We start from the raw sequence: 19,944 nt of genomic DNA, 5'->3' as shown, positions 1-19,944 counted from the left end.
GCCGCTTTCAAGGAGCGGGACTCTAACCCGAAAGCTTATAAGATATCCTGCTATGCCCTCCAATGAACCATCAAACAGGCAAAGTGTCAATACAGGAATAAGATCGAATCGTACTACACCGGCCCCGACACTTGTCGGATGTGGCAGGGCTTGCAAACCATTACAGACTACAAAGGGAAGCACAGCCGAGAGCTGCCCAGTGACACAAGACTACCAAATGAGCTAAACTACTTCTATGCTCGCTTCGAGGCAAATAATACTGAAACATACATGAGAGCACCAGCTATTCCGGACAACTGTGTGATCATGCTCTCCGCAGCTGATGTGAGTAAGATGTTTAAACAGGTCAACATTCACAAGGCCACGGGGCCAGACGGATTACCAGGACGTGTACTCCGAGCATGCACTGACCAACTGGCAAGTGTCTTCACTGACATTTTCAGCCTCTCTCTGTCCAAGTCTGTAACACCAACATGTTTCAAGCAGACCACCATAGTCCCTGTGCCCAAGAACACTAAGGTAACCTGCCTAAATGACTACCGACCTGTAGCACTCACATCTGTAGTCATTAAGTGCTTTGAAAGGATGGTCATGGCTCACAACAACACCATTATCCCAGAAACCTTAGACCCACTCCAATTTGAATACCGCACCAACAGATCCACAGATGATGGAATTGTTTTTTCACTCCACACTGCCCTTTCACACCTGGACAAAATGAACGCCTATGTGAGAATGCTATTCATTGACTATAGCTCAGCGTTCAACACCATAGTGCCCTCAAAGCTCATCAAATAGCTAAGGATCCTGGAACTAAACACCTCCCTCTGCAACTGGATCCTGGACTACCTGACGGGCCGCCCCCAGGTGGTAGGTGTAGGTAACAACACATCCGCCACGCTGATCCTCAACACAGGGGCCCCTCAGAGGTGCGTGCTCAGTCCCCTCCGGTACTCCCTGTTCACTCATGACTGCACCACCAGGCACAAATCCAACACCATCATTAAGTTTGCTGATGACACAACAATGGTAGGCCTGATCACCGACAACGACGAGACAGCCTACAGGGAGGAAGTCAGAGACCTGGCCATGTGGTGCCAGGACAACAACCTCTCCCTCAATGTGATAAAGACAAAGGAGATGATTGTGGAACACAGGAAAAGGAGGACCGAACACGCCCCCATTCTCATCGACGGGGCAGGTTGAGAGCTTCAGGTTCCTTGGTGTCCACATCACCAACAAACTAACATGGTCCAAGCACATCAACACAGCTGTGAAGAGGGAACAACAAAACCTATTCCCCCTCAGGAAACTAAAAGGATTTGGCATGGGTCCTCAGATCCTCAAAAGGGTCTACAGCTGCACCATCGAGAGCATGACTGGTTACATCACTGCCTGGTGTGGCAACTGCTCGGCTTCCGACCGCAAGGCACTTACAGAGGGTAGTGCGTCCAGCCCAGAACATCACTGGGGCCAAGCTTCCTGCCATCCAGTACCTCTTTACCAGGCCGTATCAGAGGAAGGCCCTAAAAATGGTCAAAGACTCCAGCCACCCTAGTCATAGACTGTTCTCTCTGCTACGTCACGCCAAACGGTATTGAAGCACCAAGTCTAGGTCCAAGAGGCTTCTAAACAGCCTCTATCCCCAAGCCATAAGACTCTTGAACCTCTAATCAAATGGCTACCCAGACTATTTGCATTGTCCCCCCCCACCCACCCATTCTTCTACGCTGATCCTACTCTCTGTTATTATCTATGCACAGTCACTTTAATAACTGTACATAATACCTCAATTACCCCAACTAACTGGTGCCCCCACACATTGACCCCTGTATATAGTCGGGATGGGGGGAAGTTTTAGCGGGTGGAATATTGGAGGACAATTAGAGGTTGAATTTAGTCGCAACTACAGTATTCTTAACAGTGCAAATATCATGGTACAGCTATACGGACACTCAATTATCATGGTACTCCTTAATGCTAAGTTTACAAACATATATTATGGTAAGTACTGTATAATCAAAAATTGTATCTCATTATGGTAAGTGGTGAAATAAGTATAGCAAGTTATAATTGTAATGGCTTACATAAGATAATTAGAAAGGACGATCAGTCTTTTCATTGCTAAAAGAGAAGGAATATAATATCTATCGTTTACAGAAAACTCATTCTACACCTTTAGACAAAATTGTATGGTAAAAGAACTAGAAGGGCAAAATATATTTCTCCCATGGGCAAAGAAACTCAAAAGGAGTAACGATATTAATGATCCAAATGTGCAAACTGTTCATACAGATCCGCAAGGAAAGTGGATCCTTTTAAATATGCTATTGGACCATAAACAGATTTGGCTTATTAATCTATATTGTCCAAATAATTATATTTAAAAATATATATAATAATGTATCAATCTTACAGGCAATACATGACTCAATTATTATGGTATGTTTTAAGTACCTCAATGGACAGTAGAGGAAATCAAACTACAAACTATCACCCTCATGCACTTTAGCAAATTACGAATATTATGGCTATATTAGAACTAGTGGATATACAACATGGAGGCTTAAAAGTCCTGACCTAGTGAGATATACATTAGTAGTCAAAGGTTTGGACACACCAACTCATTCAAGGGTTTTGTGTCATAGCGCTTGATGTTTTTTGCGACTGCACTTAAAAAACGTTCAAAATTCTTGAAATGTTCCGCATTGACTGACCTTCATGTCTTAAAGTAATGATGGACTGTTGTTTCTCTTTGCTTATTTGATCTGTTCTTGCCATAATATGGACTTGGTATTTTACCAAATAGGGCTATCTTCTGTATACCACCCCTATCTTGTCACAACACAACGGATTGGATCAAATATTAAGGAAATACATTTGACAAATGAACTTTAAACAAGGCACACCTGTTAATTTAAATGCATGCCAGGTGACTACCTCATGAAGCTGGTTAAGACAATGCCAAGAGTATGCAATGCTGTCATCAAGGCAAAGGGTGGCTAGTTTGAAGAATCTCAAATATAAAATATATTTAGATTTGTTTAACACTTTTCTGGTTACTACATGATTCCATATGTGTTATTTCATAGTTTTGATGTCTTCACTATTATTCTACAATGTAGAAAATAGTCAAATAAAGAAAAACCTTTAAATGAGTAGGTGTGTCCAAACTTTTGACTGGTACTGTACATGGCAGAGGTTCAATCATGCTGGTCGTCTTGAATACTTTCTTATGTCATTTTCACTGGCACCGAAAGTTAAAAGAATGTTGATATGGGACAGAATGCAGTCAGACCATCAAATAATTGGTATACACATTACTCTTACATAATTTCCACATGTGTGAGGATATTGGAAATGTAATTAAAGCCTAATGGATGACAAATTGTTTTTAACCAAGACAGAATAATTTAGAACGGACTTTGTCCTACATAACATAGGTACAGCAGATCCCCTTTTTGTATGTGACACTTTTAAATGTGCCTTTAGAGGCCATGCAATTCAATACTCATCTTTAAAGTAAGAACAAGATAGGTCAAAAGAGATCATCTTAAAAAAGGAAAAAGAGGAAATAACAGTACAGATACAAAGCAATAAAAGCTGTAACATAGAGGCAAAGAATAAGTTTTAGGAAAAACAAAAAGAAATGAAGGAACTTATTCAAGGCAAATCAAGCGTAATATAATTACGCAATAAATCAAATCAAATCAAATGTTATTTGTCACATACACATGGTTAGCAGATGTTAATGCGAGTGTAGCGAAATGCTTGTGCTTCTAGTTCCGACAATGCAGTAATAACCAACAAGTAATCTAGCTAACAATTCCAAAACTACTACCTTATAGACACAAGTGTAAGGGGATAAAGAATATGTACATAAGATATATGAATGAGTGATGGTACGGAGCGGCATAGGCAAGATACAGTAGATGGTATTGAGTACAGTATATACATATGAGATGAGTACGTAAACAAAGTGGCATAGTTAAAGTGGCTAGTGATACATGTATTACATAAAGATGCAGTAGATTATATAGAGTACAGTATATACATATACATATGAGATGAATAATGTAGGGTATGTAAACATTAGATTAGGTAGCATTGTTTAAAGTGGCTAGTGATATATTTTACATAATTTCCCATCAATTCACATTATTAAAGTGGCTGGAGTTGAGTCAGTGTGTTGGCAGCAGCCACTCAATGTTAGTGGTGGCTGTTTAACAGTCTGATGGCCTTGAGATAGAAGCTGTTTTTCAGTCTCTCGGTCCCAGCTTTGATGCACCTGTACTGACCTCGCCTTCTGGATGATAGCGGGGTGAACAGGCAGTGGCTCGGGTGGTTGTTGTCCTTGATGATCTTTATGGCCTTCCTGTGACATCGGGTGGTGTAGGTGTCCTGGAGGGCAGGTAGTTTGCCCCCGTGATGCGTTGTGCAGACCTCACTACCCTCTGGAGAGCCTTACGGTTGTGGGCGGAGCAGTTGCCGTACCAGGCGGTGATACAGCCCGACAGGATGCTCTCGATTGTGCATCTGTAGAAGTTTGTGAGTGCTTTTGGTGACAAGCCGAATTTCTTCAGCCTCCTGAGGTTGAAGAGGCGCTGCTGCGCCTTCTTCACAATGCTGTCTGTGTGGGTGGACCAATTCAGTTTGTCTATGATGTGTACGCCGAGGAACTTAAAACTTACTACCCTCTCCACTACTGTTCCATCGATGTGGATAGGGGGGTGTTCCCTCTGCTGTTTCCTGAAGTCCACAATCATCTCCTTAGTTTTGTTGACGTTGAGTGTGAGGTTTTTTTCCTGACACCACACTCCGAGGGCCCTCACCTCCTCCCTATAGGCCGTCTCGTCGTTGTTGGTAATCAAGCCTACCACTGTTGTATCGTCCGCAAACTTGATGATTGAGTTGGAGGCGTGCGTGGCCACACAGTCGTGGGTGAACAGGGAGTACAGGAGAGGGCTCAGAACGCACCCTTGTGGGGCCCCAGTGTTGAGGATCAGCGGGGTGGAGATGTTGTTGCCTACCCTCACCACCTGGGGGTGGCCCGTCAGGAAGTCCAGTACCCAGTTGCACAGGGCGGGGTCGAGACCCAGGGTCTCGAGCTTGATGACGAGCTTGGAGGGCACTATGGTGTTAAATGCTGAGCTGTAGTCGATGAACAGCATTCTCACATAGGTTAGGGCAGTGTGCAGTGTGGTTGAGATTGCATCGTCTGTGGACCTATTTGGGCGGTAAGCAAATTGGAGTGGGTCTAGGGTGTCAGGTAGGGTCGAGGTGATATGGTCCTTGACTAGTCTCTCAAAGCACTTCATGATGACGGAAGTGAGTGCTACGGGGCGGTAGTCGTTTAGCTCAGATACCTTAGCTTTCTTGGGAACAGGAACAATGGTGGCCCTCTTGAAGCATGTGGGAACAACAGACTGGGATAGGGATTGATTGAATATGTCCGTAAACACACCAGCCAGCTGGTCTGCGCATGCTCTGAGGGCGCGGCTGGGGATGCCGTCTGGGCCCGCAGCCTTGCGAGGGTTAACACGTTTAAATGTTTTCCTCACTTCGGCTGCAGTGAAGGAGAGTCCGCATTTTTTGGTTGCAGGCCGTGTCAGTGGCACTGTATTGTCCTCAAAGCGGGCAAAAAAAAAAGGCCAGAGGGGGTGTGGTATATGGCCAATGTACCACGGCCACTGTATATAGGCCATATATCACAAACCCCTAAGGTGCCTTATTGCTATTATAAACTGGTTACCAACATAATTAGAGCAGTAAAAATAAACGTTTTGTCATACCCGTGGTATACAGTGTGATATACCATGGCTGTCAGCCAATCAACATTTAGGGCTCGATATCACGACCGTCGTATGAATAATTGGACCAAGGCGCAACGTGAGTAGAGTTCCACATTTGAATGATAGTTGAACTTCCAAAACAACAAAGATATAATGATCGTGAAATACACAGCACACACAGGCACTCATACAAAACAATATCCCCCATGGCAGGTGGGAAAAAGGAGACACTAAGTATGATCCCCAATTAGAGGTAACGATTATCAGCTACCTCCAATTGGGAACCATACACACACACCAACATAGAAATATAATACCTAGAAACCCCCCTAGTCACGCCCTGACCTATTACACCATAGAGAACCCCGAGGGCTCTCTATGGTCAGGGCGTGACACTTGAAACACCCAGTTCATAATATAAAAATAAAGCGAACTGGATGGAATATGGGAAAAATGCACCAAATAATTGTTTAGTCTTCAACATATAAATGCTACCAAAAATAATTTACAGAAACTTGTTACAAATGACAGAGTGATCCATGATTCACCAAACTATATTTTGAAAGAGGAAGCAAAGTACTTTCAGCATATGTTTTCATTTCAGTCTCCTCCATTTCCACTAACTGAAGTTAATTGTAAAGATTTTTTTCTATTAATAGTGTCAAATTAACAGCTATACAGAAAGACTCATGTGAAGGCCTAATTACAGATACCAGTTGAGGTATATCCAGTATTTTTCGATGAACTCAAAGGTCCGTTATTAACATGTTTTAACCACTCCTATAAAAATGGTAGACTATCAAATACTCAACAAGAAGGTCTGATTTCACTATTACTGAAACAGGACCCAGATGGTAAATATAAAGATCCAGTCCACCTAAATAAAAAATGGACCTCTTACACTTCAGTGTTGTGATGCCAAAATCCTAGCAAAATGCATAGAGTATTATCGGATATTATTCATCCTAATCAAACAGGTTCTTTACATGGATGATACATTGGAGATAATATAAGATAAGTACTGGAAACAATAAAACACTATGAAAAATCTGGGAAACCAAGCCTGGTATTCATAATTGACTTTGAAAAGGCATTTGATAAAGTACGACTGGAATTTAAATATAAATGCCTGGACTGTTTTAATTTTGGAGAATCTCTTATACAATGGGTTATGTATAGTAACCCCAGGTGTAAAGTAGTAAATAATGACTACTTCTCAGAAAGTATAACATTTTCAAGAGGAGTAAAACAGGGCTGTCCATTATTGGCATATCTATTTATTATTGCCATCGAAATGTTAGCTGTTAAAATCAGATCCAACAATATCAACGGGATAAAAATCCAGGGCTTAAAAACAAAGGTGTCATTGTACACTGAAGATTCATGCTCTCTTTTAAATCCGCAATTTGGATCCCTGCACAGCCTCATAGAGGATGTAGATAATTTTTCTAACCTATCTGAAATAAAACCGAATTGTGATAAGTGCACCATATTACGTATTGGATCTCTAAAAAATACAACTTTTACATTATCGTGTTGTTTACCAATAAAATGGTCCGACAGTGAAGTGGACATACTCTGTATTCATATCCCAAAAGATAGAAAGGATCTTACGACAATTACATTTTAATAGAAAGTTAGACAAATTAGATAAGATCTTGCTTACAGGACAAAACCTGTCTACTTGTGAAATAATCACCCTGATTAATTCTTTAGTCACATCCCAGTTTATCTATTTACTTATGGCCCTGCCTACACCTAACAATTTGTTTTTGAAATACTATAAGCAAAAGATATTCCACTTTATTTGAAATGGCAAGTCAGACAAAATTAAACAGACCTTTTTATAAAATGAATATGAATTTGGAGAGCAGAAATTATAAAATATTAAAGCATTTGACCGCTAACTAAATTCTTCAGTCATAGACAAACTATACTTCAATCCAAACTGGTTCTCCAGCAGATTAGTAAGAATGTCTCAACATTTAATTATCTACAAAATATCACAATTTTTAAAACAAGCCATAGAAAGTTGGTTGCAATTTCAGTTTAATCCACCAGAAAAGACAGAACAAATATTATGGTTAAACTCAAATATAATAATTTATTTTTAAAAATAAATTATTTTTGAAAACAATGTTAAAAACGGTATAATCTTTGGAAATTATATCATAAATAGGACTGGTGGAGTTATGTCACACATATATATGGAAATGTCTGCTCTATCCAAATTCACAACCAACTGATTGAAGAATTACCTCAAAAATGGAGGAGGCAAGTGGAAAAGGGAGAAGGTAAGGAACCTGTATTTGAGGCCCTGTATTAAATACCAAAATTGGCTAAAGAAAACTGTAATGAATGAAAAAGCATGACAGTTTAATTTAAGGACAAAAGAATTGACAGCTGCACTATACAGGTTGCAAAATAGTTGGAAGGAGATTTTCAATGTACCCATTCCATAGCAAATGGTTTATGAACTGAGACACAAAATGACACTGGATTCAAACACTTACATTTTTCAATTTAAATTATTATACAAAGTTTTTGAAACCAATAGAATGTTATATATACATTATGGGGGATACAACCATCCCAGCTCTGCAGATTTTTCTGCGAAGAGACAGATCACTGCCCATATTGTAGCTTGTTTTTGGTAGCAGGTTCAGGAATGGCTGAAAAAAATGCAACATTTACTTGGAGCTAACTCTGCAAATAGCAAGGCTCTGTGATTTGCTAAGTCATATTCAATCGATCAATGATATAATAATAATCTTAGCAAAGGTGTGGTAACTTTAATTTACAATCTGTATAAACTAAGAAAATAGAAAGGTTCAGAAACATTACAGCACAGTGGAAAAATATATGGCAGTTAGAAATCGAAGCGGGATGGTCTTTAGAGATAGATGGAAGGGGTTGAGGGTAGCTGGAAATTAAAACAAATAAAAGATAACTAACGTAAAATATACTGTCTGTGAAATGTATGTAGTGTGTATAAGCTGGAAGTGGAAGCCTAAGTATTGTTGTGCTCTAGTTTACTCCAATTAGAGGAGAGGTGGTAGGGTTAGGGGAAAATAATATAGAAGGAAAATAAAAATAAGAATATACAGTACCAGTCAAAAGTTTGGACACATCTACTCATTCAAGGGTTTTCTTTGTCCTACTCATTCAAGGGTTTTTCTTCTTTTATACTATTTTCTAAATTGCACTTAAAAAACGTTCAAAGTTCTTGACATTTTACACATTAACTGACCTTCATGTCTTAAAGTATGGATGGACTGTCGTTTCTCTTTGCTTATTTGAGCTGTTCTTGCCATAATATGGACTTGGTCTTTTACCAAATAAGGCTATCCACTGTATACCACCCCTATCTTGTCACAGCACAAATAATTGGCTCAAACGCATCAAGAAGGAAAGAAATTCCACAAATCAATTTTTAACAAGGTGCACCTGTTAATTGAAATGCATTCCAGGTAACTACCTTGTGAAGCTGGTTGAGAGAATTCCAAGAGTGTGCAAAGCTGTCATCAAGGAAAAGGGTTTCTACTTTGAAGAATCTCAAAAATAAAATACATTTTGATTTGTTTAACACTTTTTTGGTTACTAAATGATTCCATGTGTTATTTCATAGTTTTAATGTCATCACTATTATTCTATAATGTAGAAAATAAAGAAAAAACCCTTGAATTAGTAGGTATGTCCAAACTATTGACTGATACTGTATATAGTTGAAGTCTGGTTCAACCTTGGGAGCAATTTTCAAATGCCTGAAGGTACCACGTTCATCTTTTCAAACAATAGTACACAAGTATAAACACCATGGGACCACGCAGCCGTCAATACCGCTCAGGAAGGAGACGGGTTCTGCCTCCTAGAGATGTACGTACTTTGGACTGGTGCACTTCACAAAATAGATGGCATCATGAAGAGGAAAATTATGTGGATATATTGTAGTAACATCAGTCAGGAAGTTATAGCTTGGTTGCAAATGGGTCTTCCAAATGGACAATGACTTAAGCATACTTCCAAAGGCGCCATTCCAAAAATTGCCATTCCAAAATGGCTTAAGAACAGCAAAGTCAAGGTATTGGAGTGGCCATCACAAAGCCCTGACCTCAATCCTATAGAACATTTGTGGGCAGAACGGAAAATGCGTGTGTGAGCTAGGAGGCCTACAAACCGGAATTGTGAAAAACTGAGTTTAAATATATTTGGCTAAGGTGTATGTAAACTTCAGACTTCAACTGTATATATATATTTAAAATAATATATATTTACAATAAATATCTATATTTACAATATAGATACACAAATAAAGTAAGAGTGCAGGCTAGTGGATAGGCCAGGTCATTTTGTTGGAGGACATTATGAAAAGATTCTCTATTTCCAGTCCCTAGAGGGGAAATCTCTGAGGACAGAGAGATAATAGCAAAATAATATTTAGTGCTGTCAAATTTGAGTATAATGAAGCATGATTCTTTGTGATATTTTCTGTCCTCAGATATGGAAAGCTGTGAAAGCTCCCAAGAGACTAAGGGTATATCCTATATGCCATGGGTTATATGTGTAGGCCTACCTACGCAGTGGTTTAAAGTACTTAAGTAAAAATACTTAAAACTACTTACGTCATTTTTGTGTGGTATCTGTACTTTACTATTTATATTTTTTACAACTTTTACTTCACTAAAGAAAATAATGTACTTCTTACATTCTTTTGGGTGTCAGGGAAAATGTATTTGTTACATTTTGAATGCTTAGTATGACAGGAAAATGGTCCAATTCACACACTTATCAGGAGAACAACTGGTCATCCCTTACTGCCTCTGATCTGGTGGACTCACTAAACACAAATGCTTCATTTGTAAATTATGTCTGAGTGTTGGAGTGTCCTCCTGGCTATCGATAAATAAATAAAAAATTGAAAATTGTGCCATCTGGTTTGCTTAATATAAGTATTTTGAAATTATTTATACAGTACTTTTACTTTTGATACTTAAGTATATTTCAGCAATTACTGTCACGCCTTGGTCTTAGTATTTTGTGTTTTCTTTAATTATTTGGTCAGGCCAGGGTGTGACCTGGGTTATTGTGCTGTGTTTTTGTCTTATGGGTTTTGTGGGGTGTCTACGTAGTCTATGGCTGCCTGAGGCGGTTCTCAATCAGAGTCAGGTGATTATCATTGTCTCTGATTGGGAACCATATTTAGGCAGCCATATTCTGTGAGTGTTTTCTTGGGTGATTGTTCCTGTCTTTGTGTTTGCACCAGATAGGGCTGTTTCGGTTTTCACATTACGTTTATTGTTTTTGTAAGTTTGTGTTTCTTTATTATTTAATAAACATGGATTGCAATAGCCACGCTGCATTTTGGTCCGATCCTTGCTACACCTCCTCGTCCGAGGAGGAGATAGAAGAAAGCCGTTACAATTACATTTAACTTTTGATACTTAAGTATATTTAAAACCAAATACTTTTTGACTTTTAGTAGTATTTTACTGGGTGACTTTCACTTTTACACAAGTAATTTTCTATTAAGGTACATTACATTGCCAAAATGTGGACACCTGCTCGTTGTGGGCATGAATATGGAGTTGGTCCACCCTTTGCTGCTATAACAGTCCTTATTTTGGTGATGTTTTTCGTCCTCACTGTTGCTCCTATGGCACTAATCAGGCTAGCATATTTGGAGCTGTGCCAAAGCAAGGCATTTGATTGGTTTGACGTCTTGTGAGGCATCACTGGTTTACACCGGGTATCCGAACCCTCTTTACCTTGTTTCTGCCACGGAACTTCCTGGTTCACGCCGAGACTAATGACATAAAAAATTAGGGTATTAATAAGAAATAATGTTGGCTTAAAATAAGGCATATATAAAACTGTACAGTGGCCACAACCAAAGTCTCATTAACCAGGAGATCCTAATATCGCAAGTTTCATAATGCTATGTTGTGTAACTATAACTGGATAAGATAGTAGATTAGATAGATAATATAGATTGATATCTGGATTAAATATATCGTTTTTTGTATACCAAAGGAAACAAAAACAGCTATTCTAAATTCCCAATCTGGCCCTCATACCATCATGACCACCTAATCATGCCCAGCTTCCAATTGGCTCATTCATCCCCCCACCACTCCACCACTATCCCCCAGATCGTTGCTGTAAAATAAAATGTGTTCTCAATCAGCAAACCTGCTAAAATAATCTTCAACATAAGAATTCTCTCCAAATATACAGTAAATAATCCACAATCATTAGACACAAAAAGAGCAACCAAGGCCTAACAAAAGTACAAATGTACATCCCTCAAACAATCACATTCCTTAAGCAATCAATGCAAATTCCAATGATGGGATTCCAAACACAAAGAAATGCAAAAATACTCAACACTTAAACAAAAACAGCAAAGTCATACCTGCTATCATGCTCCATAGTTTTGATGCATCTCTGGGCATTTTTTAGGGTAACTACACCTCACTGTGTCCCATCAAGATGATTTTAGTGCTTTGCTGTGACAGCTACCATAAATGTTTCCCCCATCAGGTCTATTTCCATTTCGTTGTGGGCAGATAGACAAGCAACCCAATTTTAACTAACAAACAGGAAGAGTTCCATTCTTTCAAATGCAGACTGCACACATCGCTACACAACAAAGACTGGAAATTCAGATACCGGTAAGCAACATATAAGAAGAGAGATTTTTTTTTTTTTTACAAGAGCTTTTCAGATTCTATAGCACTAAATGTGAACACAAACGCCATTCGTCCATAAAAAATGTATACCTCCAAAAATTCTGAATTATGGATGAAAACCATAGTTATCTTACCTCAGCAAAAAATAGTCCACATTTATTCCAAGACTTAGGCACAATTTAACAGTAAACCAAGAAACTGTTGGAAGAAGATCTAGTAGCTAATTGAACCATGTGAAAATCCTCGATTTTTTGCATAGCCCCAGGTTAGGTCCCTCATTGCGCTCCTGTTGTGGATGGACACATTTTGACTATGGTAAAAGTAATGTGAAATGAGTAGAAAATACAGAGTTTTGCCAGATAGCCACTTAGGACGCTGTTGATGCCTCTAGCATAAACAAAATGTTAGCTAATGTTACAAATGGGGAAAAAAATGTGCTCACGTAACAGAAAATAAAAATAATTACAAACGGTACATAGAGGACCTTTGTGATACTGAATGCAAGTTCGACGCACAAGAGTACAGACGTACAGACAGACGGATGGACAGATGGACAGACAGTGTTGTGGAACATGGCGTCTGGGCCCGGCAGTCTCACCTTGGTCTCCCTCTCCTCCAACAGGGTCTCCAGCCTCTTCTGGGCAGCGCGGCCCTCGTGGTCGTCACTCACTATCAGAATGATGTGGTTCCAGCGGAACTCTCTCATCATGTCGAACCACACCTGGGCTTGGTGGGAGTAGGGGGGCACGGTACGCAAGAAAGACAGGTGGATGCTCTGGAGGAGAGATACACAGTAGAGGGAACAGTGTCTCTCAACCCCTCCTGTCTCAGCCTCCAGTATTTATGCTGCAGTAGTTTATGTGTCGGGGAGCTAGGGTCAGGCAGTTATGTCTGGAGTATTTCTCCTGTCTTATCTGGTGTTCTGTGTGAATTTAAGTATGCTCCCTCTAATTCTCTCCCTCCCTCCCCTCCCGGAGGAAGTGAGCCCTGGGACCAGGCCTCAGGACTACCTGGCCTGATGACACTCAGTCCACCTGGTCGTGCTGCTGCTCCAGTTTAAACTGTTCTGCCTGGGGCTATAAAACCCTGGCCTGTTCACCGGATGTGTTACCTTGTCCCAGACCTGCTGTTTTTTTCTCTCTCTCTCTCTCTCTCTCTCTCTCTCACTCTCACTCTCACTCACACGAATGCTCGGCTATCAAAAGCCAACTGACATTTACTCCTGAGGTGCTGACCTGTTGCACCCTCTACAACCACTGTGATTATTATTATTTGACCCTGCTGGTCATCTATGAACGTTTGAACATCTTGGCCATGCACTGTTATAATCTCCAGCCGGAAGAGGACTGGCCACCCTTCAGAGCATGGTTCCTCTCTAGATTTCTTCCTAGGTAACCTTCCTTTCTAGGGAGTTTTTCCTAGCCACTGTGCTTCTTCATCTGCATTGCTTGCTGTTTGCGGTTTTAGGCTGGGTTTCTGTATTGCACTTTGTGACATTGGCTGATGTAAAAAGGGCTTTATAAATACATTTGACTGATTGATTGATTGGTTGATTTATTGATTGATTGATTGATTGAACAGGTTAGCTCAACGGAGGCAACACAGAGCCCAACGTGTGGATATTGTGTTGGATGAAAAAACGATTTACCATGTTGAGGACCTGTGCTGTCACTTAATTCTAAAAGCAGCAGCTTCAAGCATTGCTTCAAAGCATTAATAGACCTTTGATGTTTTGCTCTAATGTATTTCTCGTGGGAAAATATGTCAGAGTAGGCCTGAGAAAATCCACATATTCGAAAGTGCATACAAAAACAACATCACAGGAGAAAAATGACAGTTACAGAAAAATGACAGTGAATAACTATAACAGACAGATTCGAGTGGAGCTGGAATTTCAATATTTGACTAATAAAATTCTCCCATGTAGCACATAGAGACCCCGCCCTGCCGAGTGAAGTGGTGAAGCACTGGCATATCTGTCTGTTAACCACACTACCACTAGTCTGATTGTAGGTATAAATAAAACAACATATCATAGATCACATTGTGTGTGTGTGTGTGTGTATCTGTGTGTCTATGGGCTTTGTCCGTGTGTGTGTGTGCGTGTCTCACCTTGTCCGAATAGATGGACATGCGGGTGGTGAGCCCAACCACAGGGATACGGTAGAACCCTGCGGTGTAGGACACCGGTGTGGGGGTCAGATGGTCATTCGATTGAGGCGGGTGGCTCACCAGAATGGCATACACCTGTGTACAGAATAGGGATCATAAGATACAAACAGATACAGGATATGTACTTGACGTGTGCCCAGGGATAATGAATAATACAGGAGAATCATATCTTTCTACTTCAGCATACACACACACACACACACACATGACCATGTACATCAGAACACATGAGGCAAAGGCAGCTTTTGAAGCTGATTTTTGGAGCTGATTTACTGCAATTCTACATCATCAGTAGGCTAATTAATGTCAGTGACCCAGTGAAATATTTGCGCACATTTTAAGTAAGTAACTGAGAAGAGTGTAGATAAAGTAGGCCTACGAGGACATTTTGTTATCACACAGTAAGCTGACCCATATAAATTGCATAATGCATGAGCCAAAGTGCATCACAAAACATGTCTCTTGAATATGGAATAAATAGGCCTATAGAGAAATCTCTTGTTGATGCTCTTTGAGCGTGTGTGTGTATATTAGAGAGAGAGAAAGATAATTTGTTTTGAGAAAACGAGAGAGACAGCATGCGCATCTGTGTATGTCTGTCATGTGTGCGCCCGCACGCGCGTCACCACTGGCATTATAATCTGTGCTGTCACTTTGGCTAGTGGGCTATAATCTTCCTCTACATCACTGTATAATGCTGCCCTACCCGACTACCCGTGCTTTACTCACAGCAACAAAGCAGCTGCCAACCCGTGTGCCTGCTGACGCCATGTTGGCCTAATTTTCCTTTGGAAGACATGACATGGCCTCATGGTTTCAAAGCAATGCCATTAGCTCAGGTTATCTAGCACCACTTTTATTCAACCTTGCTCCGATGTTGTCCCGTCATTCAAAATAAAAGGTCTGGGGTTTATCCTCCATTGAATAAGCCACTACGTTAAAATCACAGCCCTTGAGTTTGTTTTGGTTAATCCACTGGTGTGCACTCCCATCAAAAACCGGGACTCCCTAAAAACACTCCACTTCGATACAGTTATGACTGGAATGGACTTTTCGTAGCAGGTTATGAGAGCATTTTAGCTAACCCTAACCTCAACCTTATTCTCCTAACCTGCTACATTAATTATCCTAACCTACTGCGTAAATTCTCCTAACCTGCTATGAAAAAGTAACTTATAGAAGTGGCGTGTTTTTAGGGAATCGATCAAAAATCTGTTATCTGGCCAGCTAGACTATTGAACATGGCAGCTGAAGCCTAATGCTTATTCATTCACAAATTGAATAAAGGAGAGGCTGTTTAGTATCTATCACGATCACCCTAATGGATTGTATAAGTTCCAAATGCCAAAGCTACTCTAGGCTTAGCCTACTGCAAAAATAGGCTTGCAATTAGGCTGAGTAGGCTATGTCTTGTTGAATAAATGCAGGTTAATCAAGAATTGGAGCACGTCAATGTTATTTCAATTCATAAGCAGCCTAATGCATACAGTTGTTGTCATATTGACAAAGTAAATTATTTAAAGGCTATAGGCTAATGTGAAACGATGGTAAATGGGAATTTTAAAAAGGAATGATTGTCATTCAAGTTACTCAAGATCTAGAAACCCAATCCCAATAATATCTAAGTGTGCACTCGTTCAGAACATCCCACAAATATAAAATAATTGGATTGGTGGAGGCACAGTCACATATTTTCCACCATATTTCTCACTGAGATGCTTTTTCTGATTGGTATGATCCAAAGTTAATCTATGGTTCATTAAACCTATTCTATTGAATTTGTTTGAAATCAAATAATGAATGTGGCAGATCAACGTGATTTTTGCACTTAATGAAAGCTTCTAAAATGCTTTCAACACCACATGCGCATTCACATTGCATAGTGGTGGGCGCAATGCAGTGGTGTTTGTTCTTTTGGGATACCCGTGAGAGTGAAAGTCATTCCAGGTAATGTGTGTTTTTTATTTTCATTAAAAAAATGTATGCTTACTGTATATTTTCACTACCAGCACGGAATCGTAAAAGATATCTACATAAAAAGATTGGGGCGGCAGGTTAGAGCGTTGAGCCAGTATTCGAAAGTGTTGCTAGATCGAATCCCCGAGCTGACAAGGTAAAAATCTGAACTAAGGTAGTTAACCCACTGTTCCTAGGCCATCATTGTAAAAAAGAATTTGTTCTTAACTGACTTGCCTAGTTAAATGAAGGTAAAATAAAACAACTGTGGTACTAAAAAGTCTGGAAAGGTTTCCATTGATGAGATGGTCACCATTTAATTACAATATTGTAAACAGTTTATTTGAAAGTGTTTGGAGTCATTATTTCATGTTATGGAACCAACTTAATACAGTATCTTGATAAACATGAAATTGATTTAATTGCTTGTAACCCAATTGAAGAAATTTGGATAGGTAATTTCGAAGTGAAAAATCTACTTGGTATCTAATGGGTTGTAAAGTCCCTTTTCAGGACCCTGTCTTTCAAAGATAATTTGTAAAAATCCAAATAACTTCACAGATCTTCATTGTAAAGGGTTTAAACACTGTTTCCCATGCTTGTTCAATGAACCATAAACAATTAATGAACATGCACCTGTGGAACGGTGTTAAGACACTAACAGCTTACAGATGCTAGGCAATGCTAGGCAATCACATTGAGCATGTCTGGGACCTGTTGGATCGGAGGGTGAGGGCTAGGGCCATTTCCCCCAGAAATGTCCGGGAACTTGCAAGTGCCTTGGTGGAAGAGTGGGGTAACATCTCACAGCAAGAACTGGCAACTATGGTGCAGTCCATGAAGAGGAGATGCACTGCATTACTTAATGCAGCTGGTGGCCACACCAGATACTGACTGTTACTTTTGATTTTGACCCCCCTTTGTTCAGGGACAGATTATTCCATTTATGTTAGTTACATGTCTGTGGAACTTGTTCAGTTTACGTCTCAGTTGTTGAATCTTGTCATGTTCATACAAATATTTACACATGTTAAGTTTGCTGAAAATAAACGCAGTTGACAGTGAGAGGACGTTTCTTTTTTTGCTGAGTTTATATTAGTTTGGATTTATGTTATTTATTTGGTTTAACCAAAGGGGAAAGATAAGTTGAGTGTTGAAAGAAATAGGTTGCAACTTGAAATATGGGTTTGGCATTGAATCATATGTTTGGTTTAAAAAATGTATTTATTTTCAATTGAGAAAACTTTTTTTTTTACACTGTAACAGTCATTTCCTTTCAAATCAGTAAAGGGAAGTGCACACTTTGGGAGGAAGGAGAGATAATTGGGACATTTCTCCCAGTCTCCCCAAGGAATAAACTGCAACAATTGAAACGTTTATGATTTTTTTTATCAACCTCTAGCAACTTTACTCTTTAACAACAATGTGTTTATGCTCCTCTTTTCAACACACAGGCTCAGCCAGACAAACATCCTACTTACTGTAAAGCAAAACAAACATGGCCCAAGTCTCTCTCACTCTCTCTTTATCAATGTAATTTTAACAAACCACTCAAGCAGCCATCCTCGCACCCAGATGTTGACTTTGCACACTGGCTTGTGTCTCCCCATAGGGGGTTTCATGAATGAGTAGTAAACATGGGTATCAAAACAATGTGAGAGCTATACTTCCATCATACATAGGCTGAAATTATATTGCTTACCTGGTTCGAGATTAGGTCCTCGCAGACGGAGAGAGCCATCTGAATTGCATTGGGTTTATGAGTGACAGAGATGGCGTTCATCTTGAACTTATCTTTCCCATACAGCGTGTTTGCCTGGGTGACGGCGTCCTTGAACACCTGTTCATACCTCTTCTGGCTCAGGACCGCTCCGATATTGACAATCTTGGGTTCACATCCACCACCCGCACAGGAGCAGGAGATGAAAAACGCAAGCAGAAATACACGCATTTTGACATCGACACAGCTGCCAGACCGAGTCTCCTGTTGAGTGGATGTGCGTCGTAGCCAGCCCAGCTAACCGATCCGCATGGATCACGCGTCCTCTCGACCCTGTGCTAACAGCAATACCAGTGGAATGCAATTACATTAGTCCGCCCTGTCGAGGTATGTGCATCATGAGTTTTTTCTCCAGCTGATCTCTAAACCTGCATTACACTCCCATAAAAAAGACAATAATACATTTGCTTTGTGGTGGGTAAATCCTGTTGATTTTCATTGACTCAAAAAAAAAACATATATTATTGGCCTACAAACAGTTTTGGGGGAGCTTGTGTTTTCTTGTCTTTGAGAGATGCATGTCTCCTTGTCACGACTCCCGTCCGAGGTTCTGCTTTGCTGAGGATCCAATGACCTGATGCTCAGCGCGAGCGGCTGTCCTTGGTCCTGAAATCGTGCCCGCGCAGCGACGCGCGTACCCACCACTCATTCCGCTTGACATCGCTTTCGCGTTCTACTTGAACGCTCTGGCTACATTTTAATTAATGCAACTAAACATCTACAACTGTCAGGGGATGTTTTATATGGATTTTGAGGACGGGTTGACTAATATAGTAATACAAAAAAAATAGTGTCAATGTTTTAAACTTTATGCGTCTTTTAGCCTAAAAAGCCTGTATAGGCTACAGTAACGTTTTAGTAGGATATACTGTTGTATGATAATGTAGGACTACAAATAATTAAAAAATTACAAAAAAAACAATACAGAATTTATCAGATGATGGGTAGCCTATTCCTGCTCCTACATAGTTCTAAAGGCTACATTGTGGGCCTACAGATTGTGTAGCTCATATGGACCATTTTCATGTCCAGCACCAAAAGATATCCTCTCAATCAATAGGGTTAATTCGTTGAGGGATAATGATAATTACACAGATATCATACTGATATAATTGTTTTGTTATTAAATTAATTCATTATAGCAGGCTAAAAACGTTTATTGTGTGTAGTATAATAAAACACGCTGTATTTGGTCTACCTAAACAAAGAATCAATAGAATCCCTATTACAGATGGCTGGAGAGCTCCAGAAGGGTAGAACCAGATATGGCTCTGTGTAGAACCATAAGCACTGAGAAATTCAAGAGAACCTGGTTACCAAGGAAACAAGCATCTCTGGCTATGGTGCACAGTTTCCCCCAATGCCAGCCTAAGTTGCAATTATAGCAATGCCTTGGGTATGGGGCTTTGGGGGAAAAAAATCTGTCATGAAGAAGGCGTGTAATAATTTTAATAGGCAACAAAAAGCTTATTATGGCAGTGGCCTTTCCAGTGTAGTGTAAGAATCAGGAGAACACACAAGGTCATGCATGCAGATGTATTCACACAGAAAATGC

At 40.0% G+C, this 19,944-nt stretch overlaps 1 protein-coding gene across 2 annotated transcripts in view; it reads right to left on the bottom strand.

Moving 5' to 3' along the window:
- The window catches only part of grin1b (glutamate receptor, ionotropic, N-methyl D-aspartate 1b), a 62,535-nt gene extending 43,536 nt beyond the window's left edge, over positions 1-18,999 (bottom strand). Inside the window, exons 1-3 of one of the 2 annotated variants that reach the window (XM_031807602.1) lie at positions 18,312-18,999; positions 14,594-14,728; positions 13,080-13,256 (exon numbers count right to left, since the gene is read on the bottom strand). In XM_031807602.1, the coding sequence (XP_031663462.1) occupies positions 13,080-13,256; positions 14,594-14,728; positions 18,312-18,560 (561 nt within the window). In that variant the 5' untranslated portion in view covers positions 18,561-18,999. The remainder of the gene's footprint in view (positions 1-13,079; positions 13,257-14,593; positions 14,729-18,311) is intronic. The other variant, XM_020476121.2, reaches the window with a different exon arrangement.
- Positions 19,000-19,944: the final 945 nt, after the last annotated feature.

The sequence above is a fragment of the Oncorhynchus kisutch genome, linkage group LG3 (assembly GCF_002021735.2).
Source record: "Oncorhynchus kisutch isolate 150728-3 linkage group LG3, Okis_V2, whole genome shotgun sequence".
NCBI classification, from domain to species: Eukaryota; Metazoa; Chordata; class Actinopteri; order Salmoniformes; family Salmonidae; genus Oncorhynchus; species Oncorhynchus kisutch.
The sequence above is the reverse complement of the archived record's forward strand: the minus strand, read 5'-3'. Positions and strand labels throughout refer to the sequence as shown.